This window comes from Athene noctua, chromosome 3 (assembly GCF_965140245.1).
Source record: "Athene noctua chromosome 3, bAthNoc1.hap1.1, whole genome shotgun sequence".
NCBI classification, from domain to species: domain Eukaryota; kingdom Metazoa; phylum Chordata; class Aves; order Strigiformes; family Strigidae; genus Athene; species Athene noctua.
In genome coordinates, this window is record NC_134039.1 from 50,304,181 (window position 1) to 50,317,871 (window position 13,691).

The following is a 13,691-nucleotide window of genomic DNA, read 5'->3' on the forward strand; positions in this document are numbered from 1 at the left end:
GAGCATCCTGGCACTCCTAGATTTTAATCTCCTCAAGAAAATCAGGCATGTTATAATGCACTGCAGCTCCTCCATGTCTCCAAAAATTACTTATAATCCTTCTGTTTACTGAACTCTTTATATTTCGAGTGTAACCTTTCTGTAAAGAAGAATTTTGTCACCCTTGGCAAAGCACATGCTTAATACTGTAAAACAGAAGTTCAGAGCTGCATTTCTCCAGCACGAAGAATCCAGCTGAATTTAAACATCAGCAATTGCTACAAAGAGATAGTAAAATTAAAATAGATGCAGCAGCATCTGTCTCTTGATGTACTGGGAACATATCCATAAACAAAGTATCTTAGCCTAGTAGTGACTTTTGATTAAGAGCTGTCAATTCAAGGCAATAAAGACAGAGGCATCCTGCATAGAAGGCAAATGTTTAATCTATCTGAGCCTTCAAATTGCTGTCCCACTTGGAAATCACTTTGTTAATTGCTTCAGCATGCTTTACACCCCACCAAGAACCTAGTCACACCAGACACTGCTTACATATCCTGCACCACTATGTACTGGTGAGGGACAAGGCCATCAATTCCATTGTGCCTTCCTTCCCACCAGTCTTCAGATGCTCGGTGATAGAGCAGAAGGGAAGCTCCTTTCTTGAAAGAGAGTTCTCGTGTAGATCTTCCAGCGTAGTCAAACTTGGCTATAGCTTCTATGGGCTCGCACTCTGGGTAGGGAGGGAAGAAGAACAGATACCAGATTCCACACTGGCTTTCCTGCTCATTTTGGTTTCATAAAACCCATTTATTGCATTTTCTCAGTGCTCATTCTTCTTGAGCAGAGCTGACAGAGATCAGATGAGCTAAGGCAGACTTCAGGCTGTATTATAATATATCCTTTACAAAGAAACATAATGAAACTGTGCCCCAGGTGTGAAACATCTGAGTTGCTTTGCAAGCTGCAGAAAACATAACAGCATATTCAAACATTAACAACAGCTGCTGCTGGGAGAGAGGCCTCTGCCTCCTGCTGCAAAGGGCTCCTTCATGGCTGGGGAGTGGGATGGAGGCCAGGCAATGAAGACCTCTGAAAACAAGATGAACAAACTCAGATGAATAATCAAGAGGCCCAAGGAAGTGTGATAAAGGAAAAGTAACTGTGAGTGCCTTTAACATCTGCAGTGGCAAAGGAAGGAAGACAGGATTTCCCTGTGCACGAGTAGGGCTACTCTGCCCAGTTGGGCTATGAGATTTCTTTCATGTGACGAGTATGCAAACCTAGTGAAAACCTAGGGTTTTACACAACATTGAAGCCTAGTGCTTTAATCTGCTTCCTTAACACTCTTTTTGAGTGAGGCAGACCGCTCCAGACTGCCTAAGGATGACTCCTCCACAGGGAGGAGTCCCTGTGTGGCCTGAAGTTGCCTAAGGCAGCTCTGCCTGCTCCAGCATCCTGCATTCCTCTGGTTTCTGCAGGGGAGGTTGGTTGTTTTCTGAAATCAAACACTGGTTACAGCAGTCCTGGCTAATCTGTCAGTATGCTAGTAAATTCAGCCTTACACTGGTAATGCACTCTACCCTGTAACCTACGCCTATGTTGGAAACCTACTGATGTCAGTGAAGGGCCCCTGCTGAATGTCTCTGCCTGCAGGTATCTTCAGAGCCATGCCCAGACATCAGTGAAACAGCTGTGATTTTACCAACCTCCAGTTCTTCTGCACAAAACCAAAAGCACCTGAGCTCAAATAGATTAAAATTTGTCATCACAGACTCAAAACATAAAGAAAAACGTGCAAAATATGGGTTTAAAAATCACACTTTGCAGATTCCAATAACTCAGTCCCCCAAATGACAAATTTCTCTACATAATTAGAGAAATATTTAGATGGAAATTAACATCTGGGCTAATGACTAGCATAGCAACTTTCCGTCTGGTGCAAATTAAAATTGCTGAGGTTGTAATTCCCCAAAGAACCAGGCTGGTAATGAAAGCCACTGTGCCTTTATGACAACATTTTGCACAGGAATGTCTTTTTAAAATTAACTTCATCCTGCAGCATGAAAACATAATGATAGCACCTTTATTGAGGTTATAGTTTGCAGTTCATTTTTTTAATAACTTGCCCAGCCTGCAGAAGGGTGTCTTGTGGTTTGCTGCTTCTTCAGTCATGCTAAGAACTCTTGTCAGTAGTGAACTGCAGGGTGTTTAGGAGTTAAGAACTCGGAAACTTTCCAGAGATGGCACACAGTGGTATGGGGAATTCACTATTACACATGCAGAAGTAATGTACACTGGGAGAAATGACCTTGATTATATAAATGCAGTATATAGCAATAACAATATTAATTCCTTAAAATGTACCCAACTGGATGGCCTGCTGGCAGGCATTCCCTGATGGGTGGGTGGGAGGGGTGACAGGTTTCTTGGGTTTATGTTTTTAAGGAAAGAAAATATAAAGATGACATAGAAACAATCATTCTGGAAAACTGGGAAACCTTTAAACCTGCTGGTATGTATATTCTAATATACAATCTTGTTTTCATTTCTAGATGTTGTCTACAGTCTTCCTAACAGAAAGTACGGATGTGACAAAGAGACTATAGGCATGGAACGACACTATTGCCAAATTAAAAGAAATGAAACTAACCACATCTTTATCTTGCATCATGTTTAAGAGGGCAGTACTAAGCTGAATGGCAATAACACAACACTGACAAAAGAACACTGTTTTGACACATATCATGCACGTTGCTTGTGGAATTTGTTATAAGAAGATATTACTGGGATCAGGTGGGACTGAGCAGACGGTTGTATGAACACACTGTTCTCCGACTGCAGGTAAGTTATGGGTTATGGAGGAGTGGGTCAAAAATTCAGAAGCAAAAGCTCCCCGGTTTCAGAGAGCCAGTCAGTCACTAACAGGTAATACTTTAAAATGCAAAAAACCCCAACCAAACAAAAAAGCTTTACAGCAAGTAAGAAAATCCCAAATTTCCTCTACAGAATTTCCTTTGACATTCTCTGACTGTAATTGATAATGGTCATGGATACTGGATTGATTGATAAACCCCTACACTGAATAGCTATGGATATGAATAGCCTGTTTCTCTGTTAATTTTAACAGACCATATAGCATCCCACATTTGAGTATACAGATCTTTTTATTTATAAATGAATGGATTAAACTAGAAATAGTTCTATCCCAGTGAAATTACACTAATCTAAGCGTGGTGCACAATGGGAGTCTGTTTTTTGTCTCCTTCCAACGCCTGCAAGACTCACGTACTTTCTCAGAGGTCTGAAGGAAGTTGCCCCACTGGCCCAGCTGTGTGAATTGATAATGTAACCATAATGGATGTGACTTCTGAGACATGTTTGTTAGATTGCCTGGGTAACAAAACCCACCTCCTCAGAGAGGAGTCCCCACTAGATCTGACACAGTTTTTTTAATAGAACCAAAAGTAAATTCAGACAAGTTTCATTATTTTGAAAGGGGCATTTTCTTTGCTTGAATGTTGCTTTCACATGGAGAGAACTTTCCTGTAGCAAACAGTACTGAGACTGTACTTAAATAGTAATTCACCTTGTTACCGGTCAAGCCTTAATAGTTAAAACCAAAGCACCATGACAGTCACTCTTAGAAATAAATGCATTTTGAAAAGTTAAACCATCTAACATCAAGGTTACTGAATGACAGACAAGCATTTCCAAAAAAGCAAAGCTGCTGAAAGCTGTATTTGGGATCTGTAACTCAAATTCTGTGTGGTACTGAATGTCTAACAGTAAAACTGACAGCTCAGAAGGAAATGGTAATTGCACTGCTCTGTCCATACCTGGGGGCATTTGCCTAAAATATCAAGAAGTATTTGATGACATATAGGATCTCACCAGCTATCATCTCTAGTGACTCAGGCAATGCTATGGAAGTGAAAAATTAGGACAAACTGAAGAACTGTGGGAAAAACTTCCACTTCTTGGAAGAGCAGAAAGGGCAGAAGAAACATAAGTGCTAATTTTAGTTTTGGGATTGGGATGCCAGATGTAGTACTAACCTCCCTACAGAGGTGATGGCACTGAAGTGCCACTGCGCTGCCCTCTACGCCTCAAGGAGCTAAGGAAAAGAGGGGAGACCATTCACTGCACTTTGCGTGTGTGTGTGTGTGTGTGTGTGTGTGCTTTTGCTCTGCTCTTCAGTTCTCCCTGATGTACCCTGGCTGTCCGGGATAGAGTATGTCCTTGAACTCTGTGGGAAGATGCTATCTCCCAATGTCTTTATCATCTTTTGCACCCCATCAGAGAACAGCAACTTTGCAATCTCAAAGTCCTGTCCTCTGGACAGCAGTTCTCTGACTAGGGAATAGCAAAAGCAAAGAAATGTTGCAAGGTGTTGACAGAATCTGGCAAAATGTAGATCACAGCATGCCCTACTGAAAAGCAGTATAATTACTATGTGTTGGGGACAGAACAACAACTTACAGTCTTACATGTCCCTGTAATTTTTGTTTCCTGTCGAACTACCATCTCAGTTTTTACCCTATGTTTATGAGATATCTATGAACAGTATGATGTTAATTGTATGTATGTTTTCCCAGGAGAAACCCATCTGTTTAACTTCCTCAGGAAATTCTCTCTTACTTCCTTGGAAAACAAACCTAGTCACCCTTTTCCACATGCCTCCAACAAGAATAAAAAAATCTTCAGCAAAATGAAGGTAAAGGAAAACACTAAAAAGTGCTTCAGCAAAACGTGAACAATATCCTTTGAATCTTTACTGCAGAGGCATTTGCAGGTAAAGGTTCTTCTGCAGCAAAATTACAGATAGATATTTTTTGTATCTTAGCTTGAGTACAAATATTCTGAACTTCACAAATTAAATTTCATTTCCAGATTTAGGAGAAAGAAGCAATTTATATGTTTTACTTATTAGGGATACTTTCTGCACATTTAAAAAAGACTGAAAACACTACAGTAAAATGCACCTCCTTCTTCTCTCTTCCCTTTCCAGTATCAACAAGTCAATCTAAGCAGTTACGAAGTATTTATATGTTGTCCTGGTTTTGGCTGGAATAGTACCATATGCCTGATCAATACAGCAGCAATGTTGTGCCTCCGTTTCTCTTTCTCCACATACAGCTAGCAGAGATGCATCCAGCTTATAATGAATGAATCAATCACATTAAACACCCCAAATACTCCAGTCCCTTTAGTAAAGCTTTCTTTCTGTCCATCACAGGTCAGTCAGTGACTCTTATGAAGTTCAATATACAAACTGAAAAATTCTCACCTATTCTCATATTTGGTGTCAAGAACATTTTTTAAAAGGCATTGTCCAAAGGGCAAACACATGACTGTATGTGCAGAGATGGTGAATACATTTAATTTTAAGCCTGTAACCTACATTAGAAAAATGTGCTATTATAACAGAAAGCTGTATCCATTGAAAAAAATGGGTTTGGGCTTGCAGGCTGGGAACCAAAGACCAACAATGTTTTGTATGTGATCCAGGCTTGCTAACCTTTATCTCTGCAGCAGAATTTCCCTAGATTACAAATATTTTTGTGCTAACAATTATTTAGCTGTAAAAAACGTCCACTTCCTTTCAGTACTGAATTAATTAAGAAGGCGCAATGGAGCAACTAGAATTAAGTTGCTGGCCAATCTGGTGAACAAAAAAACCATGTCTTGACCAGTTAAATATCTTAAAAGAACATGACCAGTTGACAGCTATTCTCTTCAGGGTTTGTCTTCACCAGTGACACAGTCGTAACACAGGTAGCACCACAACACAAATGTAAAACTGTTATAACAACAACACAGTGGCGGTGTAGTGCCCATGATTACCAAGGCACAGGTGATGCACTATGAGATGCCCTAGTCCAGTTCCTCTGGATCCTGCTTATGTTTTAACCTCTCCTAGGCATGGTTTTAAAGTAACTGCTTTTGATTGCTGCTGAAAAGCTGCACTTCTTTTCCATGCCCACTTGGGCCTTTATCTCTCAGTTTGGTCATGGGACCCCAAAGTTGGCCCCAATATATCAAAGTGATGTGTCATCTGCATTTCACTATTTCTGCTCTGAATGAGAGATGGACAGACTTCTTCAGCTTCCACTCTTGCTTAGTGCATCCAATGGAAGAAGGAGCTCTTATAAAGTATAGCTATACTGTCTTGGGAAATAAAAAAAAGCAATTATGAGTTTGTTCACACCTAATTAGCGAAGCTGTGTTGTAGAAAGACAGTGGATTTAGCTATACAGAGCTGGTCAAGAGGAATCCATGCACACAGGCTGTCTTGTAAAGCTGTCAGTATTCCCTACTGCGGGTGCAAGCACAGGTACACACCACAGGCAGAAGATTAACATTGACATCTCTCCTATCCTCAGTTGTTCCCCCGTCTGTGACGCCTGCCCACCCAACTGTCCCTATTCTACAAACAGCTGCATGGATAGAGTCTGCCTGTCTCTCCTCACTTCGGCAAAGGGCAATAGACAGGCAATCTGTCACTGACAGTTTGTCTACGTGACAAAGCAGACGGGTACAGTTAGAGTGGAACTATTGTTTACATTGTTCTGTGTGCAATGGGACCAGTGTAGCCAGGTTTCCTATAGATACACTTTCCTGTTCCCCTTCCCTGTGGCAATTGTCCCAGCTCCTAACCAGTATCCCTTATGACATCCTTTATTTAAAAAAATTAATAAATCCTGTGCTGTAGTTCTTTTCCTCCCCTTTTCCCCTCTCTGACTATTCCTCTTTGTCCTTCCATACATGCTCTGAGATGGACAACGGGCAGCTTTTGTTTCTGCTGGTGCCTAAGTGCATTGTGGTTGCTCTGTCTGGGTTGCCTGATATGCAGTGAGCTTACACTGCAGGTCTTCTCTACAGGGAGTGTTATTCTGAGTCCTTCACCTCTAACTGGCCACTAATTGTCAGGAAAATGGTAGTTATTTAACAGTGTTGACACCTCCTTCCATCTGTTACATATGCTTGAAACTGGGTAGAAGTTACTGGGAGGCACATCTGAAGGACAGTCCAACTGAAATACCTCACAGTCAAATACACCTTCAGGAAACCTGGCTAAAAAGAACTGATATAATAGAAATGTACCAAATTTTTCATGGATATCTACTGTACCCAGAACTGTCAGAGTATATGTGATTAATATTTATAGCAAATGACTATTGTTCAGAAGTTTCACTGTGGGGGATACACACATGTTTTTCAGTAGTTATAAATCCTTTAGATGGAACAGCTTTTAAATTTGTATCAAAATAGAGCCCACTGAATGGCAAATATCCCTTAGCTGAAATATTTAAAGAGACACTTTTGATTAGTTTTTGCAGACAACAGATAAAGAGTCACTAAAAATATAACATTATATCAGAAAATAATATGTGCTGACTGCAATAGTTTCTTTCTTGCCCTTCCTGTGACTGGGCAAATCAGGAGAAAACAAGGAAACAGCTGGTCAAACACAGATGAATCAGAGCGAAAAAGCACACAAACAGAGATTAAAGATGCCGGCTTTGCTGTAGAACACCAGGACTGAAATACCCTTCTTTCAAATATGACATAATTAGGAAAGAAAGAAGGTCTCCCGCATAAAACACCTGTAAAATTACTCCCATCAAAGGCACAGTAATGCAACAGACATACCGTCCTCACTGGTATGGGGCTCTGTACTAGCATCCTGGTCCACTTCCTCTAATGTACCATGTTCACTGTAGGGACTGTCACTGAACGAAAACAAAAGGTTGAGCAGAGAGAGTAACCACACTTATCAAAAATATGTCAACTGCATGAGATGATTTTAAATTATTCTTATAATGTTATAAAGTTATGTGCAACATAATTGTCATGATGTGCTATGAATACATAATTACTGAAGAAGCCCACACAACTCACCTTCAGTTATTAAGAAGTTTTCAGAACCTCTGACTTCTTTCATTTATAAAAAGTGTGTGTGTGTTGCTAAGAGAGGAAAGGAGCAGGGGGGAGGCACCATAAGCTGAAATTTGTTAAGGTGGTTCACAGCCAGAGAGCCAGTTTCCTACCTGGCTGTGTGCTCTGCACAGTACACCTGGAACACTGGCTGTATCTGGCTGAACACAATGGTAACCTCCAGCACAAAATGTTGTAGGGAACCTCATTGTAGTTGCCTTTGCTTCATGGTTTCTTTATAGGTAACATTTTACTATGTGAACCTAAATGCCCTTCTCATTTATCTTCATACTTCTATTGTGTGCAAAAGTAATTCTGTATCACAGGAGTTATCCAGACAAACAGACTACTGATTTTAAGGAGATAGAAGGGTAATATTCTGACTTACCAGTAGTCATCTCCAGCCATGCATTTTTCATACACTGGGCCATCAAGTTCTTTAGCATCTGGAAAAATAGCCTCATGATGGATGATGATAGTTTTGATTATCTCATTCACATGTGCCTGACAAGACACCTGGTCTTGTATGTCTGGAACAGGCATCAGGGTTGGCCCAAAACAAATGGCCAGGTTGTATGGGTCCATCATGTTTTCATCACTGTACTGTGAAAGGCTGTTGTAACAAAAATGAAGAAAAATTTACTTTTCCACTGTGAGTAACCTTATTCTGAAAACTGAAGGAACTTTATTTTCCATCACAACTTAGCGATTTCCTGTCCTCCTTGACACTTAATCCCACATAAAGTAACAAAACAAAAAAAGGGGGTTTCTTCATTAGGCTATATACACATTATAAAGTGAGTTTATACAACATACATGTATGTATATATAGTGATCCCACACTGTTGTGTTTAGTATACACTGATCTAATGGGCTAATGTAAAATGCACCAACTGCTGCTGCTTCTATCTCATCAGTGCTTATCCTTGGAGGCCCAAGTGGACTGGATGCAAAGTGGGTTTACATGCCTATCATTCTCACCAGACCTTGATGCATCTCTCCCATCAACTGGCTATATAACTTAGGCAGACTGAATTGACTTCTGGAGGCGACTAAGTTCCTGGATCTTGCAAAGACTCTTGTGACTTCTGGTTTCTGTTTTTACTGTACAACCTAAGATCCCTGAGCACCTTCCCTTCTGTCCACATACTCCCACAGGAGTTTAACTTTGGAAGCATCCAAACAACAGGCATCAACATCTGTTGATGTTCAACATCTTCAACAGCAGGGGATGTTGATTGACAGCTGGCTGAACAGGAGCCAGCAGTGTGCCCAGGGGGCCAAGAAGGCCAATGGCATCCTGGCTTGTGTCAGCAATAGCGTGGCCAGCAGGGACAGGGAAGGGATCTTACCCCTGTACTCAGCGCTGGTGAGGCCACACCTCGATTCCTGTGTTCAGTTTTGGGCCCCTCACTACAAAAAGGACATTGAATGACTCGAGCGTGTCCAGAGAAGGGCAACGAAGCTGGTGCAGGGTCTGGAGCACAGGTCGTACGGGGAGCGGCTGAGGGAACTGGGGGTGTTTAGTCTGGAGAAGAGGAGGCTGAGGGGAGACCTCATCGCCCTCTACAGCTCCCTGAAAGGAGGTTGCAGAGAGCTGGGGATGAGTCTCTTTAACCAAGTAACAAGCGACAGGACAAGAGGGAATGGCCTCAAGTTGCGTCAGGGAAGGTTTAGACTAGATGTCAGGAAGAATGGGTTGTTAGGCGTTGGAATGGGCTGCCCGGGGCAGTGGTGGAGTCCCCATCCCTGGAGGTGTTTAAGAGTTGGGTCGACACAGTGCTTAAGGATATGGTGTAGTTGGGAACTGTCAGTGCTAGGTGAATGGTTGGACTGGATGATCTTCAAGGTCCCTTCCAACCTAGCTGATTCTGTGATTCATGAATGACCCAGACAACAGGATGAAGGGCACACTCAGCCGACTTGCAGATGATGCCACACTATGTGAGGGTAGTAGATATGCTAAAGGTCAAGGTTACCATTTAAAAGGACCTTTACAAGATGGAGGAATGGACAAATGGGGATTTCATCAAGTTCAACAAAGATGAACGCACAGTCCTGTCTGTGAGATGGAATAATCCCATGTATTGTTACAGCCTGAAGCTGATTGTTGGATAGCAGCTCCCAAGGAAAAGCACTTCTTGGACAGGAAGTTGGACATGATTCAGCAGTGGGTCCTCCCACAAAGCAGGCTAGTTGCATACGTGGCTCTATTAGGAAGAGCAGAGCCAGCAGGTCAAGGGTATTGATTATTCCTCTTCCACTTAGTGCTCATGAAGCTGCACATGAGGTATGGTGTCTAGTTTTGAGAGACTGACAAACTGGAGCAAGCCCAGAAAAGGACTACTGAGATGGCTGGGGAGCTGGAGCATATGGGTTTTAAAGTAAAGTGGAGAGAACTGGGTTTGTTCAGCTTTAGAAGAGAAGGCTAGCAGAGAATCTAGCTGCACTCTTCTACTATCAAAATTATCAAAATAGAGAGAATCAGGCACAGGTGCACAGCAACGGGATGAGAGGCAACAGACACAATTCACAGCAAGGGATATTCCTAATGGAAGCAGGAAAAAAATTCTTCAGTGTAAGGTTCACCAAGCACTGGGTCTGACTGGACAAAGCCTTGAGGCTTTGAGGTTCTTGAATGGACAAAGCCTTGAGCAACTTGATCTAACTTTAGACACTTCAAGCAGGGGGCTAGACAGATGAGTTCTGCCATGACGTTTCATGACTTCATTTAGCCAAGCAGGCATAATTGCATATGCAAAAATCAGAACTGGATTTGCAGAAAGTCAAACTATGGGGATGTTTTCCCTGTGGATGTACCAGGAGCACTCTGGAGGCAATAAGGGATTTAGCCTGTTTTCTAAATTGCATTCGTGTGGAGAGCACAGTGTAGCTGACACGACCATGTAACATGTACAACTTCGTATAACTCCAGTCAATCTGTATGTCTAAGTAGAGAAGAAGCTGTGATATAAGCTTTTGAGACATTCACAGTGTCACTTTCAGGGGATGAATTAATGTTTCAAATGAATGGTTATTTTCATAAAACTTTAGATTGCTGCCCTTCTTTTAAATATTGCTTGAAAGTGGCTCAGAAATTATTAGAAGAAAAGAAATAGGAACAGCTGTGACTACAACCGTGCACACATAACCTGGCTGCAAAGACCCTGTTTCTGTAGGAACAGGACGGATGAAATGGGGAAGGTCACAAAGACAGAATGAATCAGCAGAGGGCAAATTTAGCAAAAAAAGAGGAAAAAAGCAATATGAAAACAGATATAACAGGAAACAGACAATATGGCAGCAGAAACAGAAAAGCTAGAATCAGGGCAAAGTGCACAAGAAGCAAAATTTGCAGGAAATATACTGAGGTCAGTATAAACTCCATAAACTGGAGAGGGCTGTGAAGGATTGGAAGGAGAAACACAGTGCAATCGCCTAACCTGTCTTTTATTTTCTCTTTGAGATGATGAAGACATGAACACCACTTTCCCTTTCTCATACAACCCTCCTTCCAGCAGCTGCCTGTCTTTCACAATGTGAGGACTAAGGTACTTTATATGAAAGCATACACAGGGGATGTATGTTCTCCATACTGGTAGCCCTATTACCAGAAAATAGAAGCAGCAACACAAAGTCTCACCCTGGCAGTGCCTAGAATCTAATAGTGCCTGTGCTGCTTGAATATAATACTTATTTTTCCCATCAGGAGATTAAAATCAGCTCGAGATAAGGAAAAAAATATCTTCACTTTTAAATTACGTAAAAGATTTAAAATGTAATTACAGTTTGTATTTGTGATTTTTTATCAGCTTATTTTGTTATTAGCCTTAATGTTGTAGCCTGCACTTTTCATTTCAGACAACACTTTAATCTGTCTTATTACAACCTTGCTGAGTTTTGGACAAATGGAATTCTAATTTTAATGAAAACTGGTCTTTTCCTTCTGTTTTCATTGTCAATTAGATCATCTTTTGTGTTAAATGGAGCTTAAATATAAATTCTACATAGAGTATGAGGAAACTCAAAGAACTTCAATACCACCAGGTATCGGTATCTGAAGGCAGATAAAGATACAGTACCTCAGGGAATTATAAAGTACTTACTGGTTGAGGAAGGCAAAGAGGTATCTCATCACTATAAGGACCGATCTGGGCAAAGTAAGGAGTAGTTTGCGGATGTGAAGAGCCCTCTCATAGAGATTGTCTATTCCTGCAAACAGAAGAAAGTATTTTAAGTTGTCTTTCATATGATGGTCTAAAATAGCATTTGGTCAGTTTACTCAGTTTACTTTGACTCTTTACCATCACATGTCCCTAGCCACTATTTTCTCATTTTGCCCTATTACAAAAATAAAATCTAAAAGTCCTTCTTCCTCTCATTAAAACCATAAAATTTAAAAGTAACTTCTTTAAATACAAGAAGTTACAAATCTGTCTAAGTCAAACCTTGGCCACTTGCTAAGGTAGACAGCCCACAAAACCACAATATCAGTACATTAATATAACCTAAGGGAACCAAGGAGAGATGTTTGCCATCAGTTTCAAATATGGATTCATTCTCTTCATTTGAATGTTTACATCAGATGTAATATTTCAATCGTCAAGCTTCTCTAATGAGCTTCCTTAATCCAATGTCTAGCTATAACTCTCTTAATGGCAAAGCAGGAGAAAGGCCTTATGTTTTATGGTGTGTAAGCAACAAACACAAAGATCACATGTATTTTCCCAAATGAATTTATAGCAGTCCACCCAAATTCTTCTGAAGCAGGCAAAACAAGGTCAGCTTAATAAAAGCATCAGTTCCTGATGTCTTATAAACAGGCTGCAATATGTTCTACGTTCGTCAAAAGGATTATGTGGCTGCAAGGGGGGTAATGATGGGAAAAAAGCATAAATTGTTTTTCAACACAAGTAATATCTCAGTTTTTTACTCAGCGTGTTTTTTGTGTAAATGATACTGCTAGAAACAACCTAAAATTTCAGTAATGCTTTTTATGTCAGCCAAGAAAGAATGCTGCAATTGACAACATCTAGGGGAAAACTTAGCAGATTACATGAGAAATACTGTCCAGTGGTAGTGAAATGGATATTTGAAAATTTGGAAATATGAAACAGGAGCTGATTCCAACAGCTGAAAAGCCATTTGTACCACAGAACATGATATTTAAGAGTACACATTTAAAATAATTACTTACATGAAAATGTGCTAACTGTAAACAGAGTTCCTAGTGTTTATTTGTGCTCTTTGGTATGGCTGTTTGTACTAATCAGCATTTATTTGTAGATGCAAAATGTATTTGACACGTTTCTTAGAAGAACAACCGGTGTCTAGTAATTAGTATTTTGGTACCAAGAACTAAGCATAAACAGAGCATGTTGGCAGCAAGATTTCTGTTTACCACACAGAAGTGCTATAGTTCATTAGGAAATGCCAGTGTGGTAAACTGAAGGGAAAGCTTATTCCCTGTTCCCACATCTGTATTTACAGGAGATTCCACTGGCTCAGTACCACTAGTGTGATGTGGAGCAAAAGATTCTGGGATGGGGTGAAACTCAGCATCTTGAGAACTTCTGCAGGAGAACAGCCCTCCACTGCTTGCATGAGTCCATTTGGATTGTGTTATCTATTGTGGGAGCAGCGAAGCAAAATTCCTGCAGGGGGTAGAAACCTATTCTCTAGCAGAGAGGCTGGAGGCTGGTACAGTGTCCCTGGTGAGATGTTGCAGAGCTTGTGGGGAAAAGGACTGCTGAAAAGTTGTATGATTTATA

General features: G+C 40.8%; 1 protein-coding gene across 2 annotated transcripts in view; it reads right to left on the bottom strand.

Moving 5' to 3' along the window:
• The window catches only part of SRGAP1 (SLIT-ROBO Rho GTPase activating protein 1), a 153,451-nt gene that overhangs the window by 5,554 nt on the left and 134,206 nt on the right, over positions 1 to 13,691 (bottom strand). For both annotated transcript variants that reach the window (XM_074902963.1, XM_074902962.1), the window contains exons 16-19: positions 12,027 to 12,132; positions 8,309 to 8,533; positions 7,636 to 7,715; positions 532 to 712 (exon numbers count right to left, since the gene is read on the bottom strand). In XM_074902963.1, the coding sequence (XP_074759064.1) occupies positions 532 to 712; positions 7,636 to 7,715; positions 8,309 to 8,533; positions 12,027 to 12,132 (592 nt within the window). The remainder of the gene's footprint in view (positions 1 to 531; positions 713 to 7,635; positions 7,716 to 8,308; positions 8,534 to 12,026; positions 12,133 to 13,691) is intronic.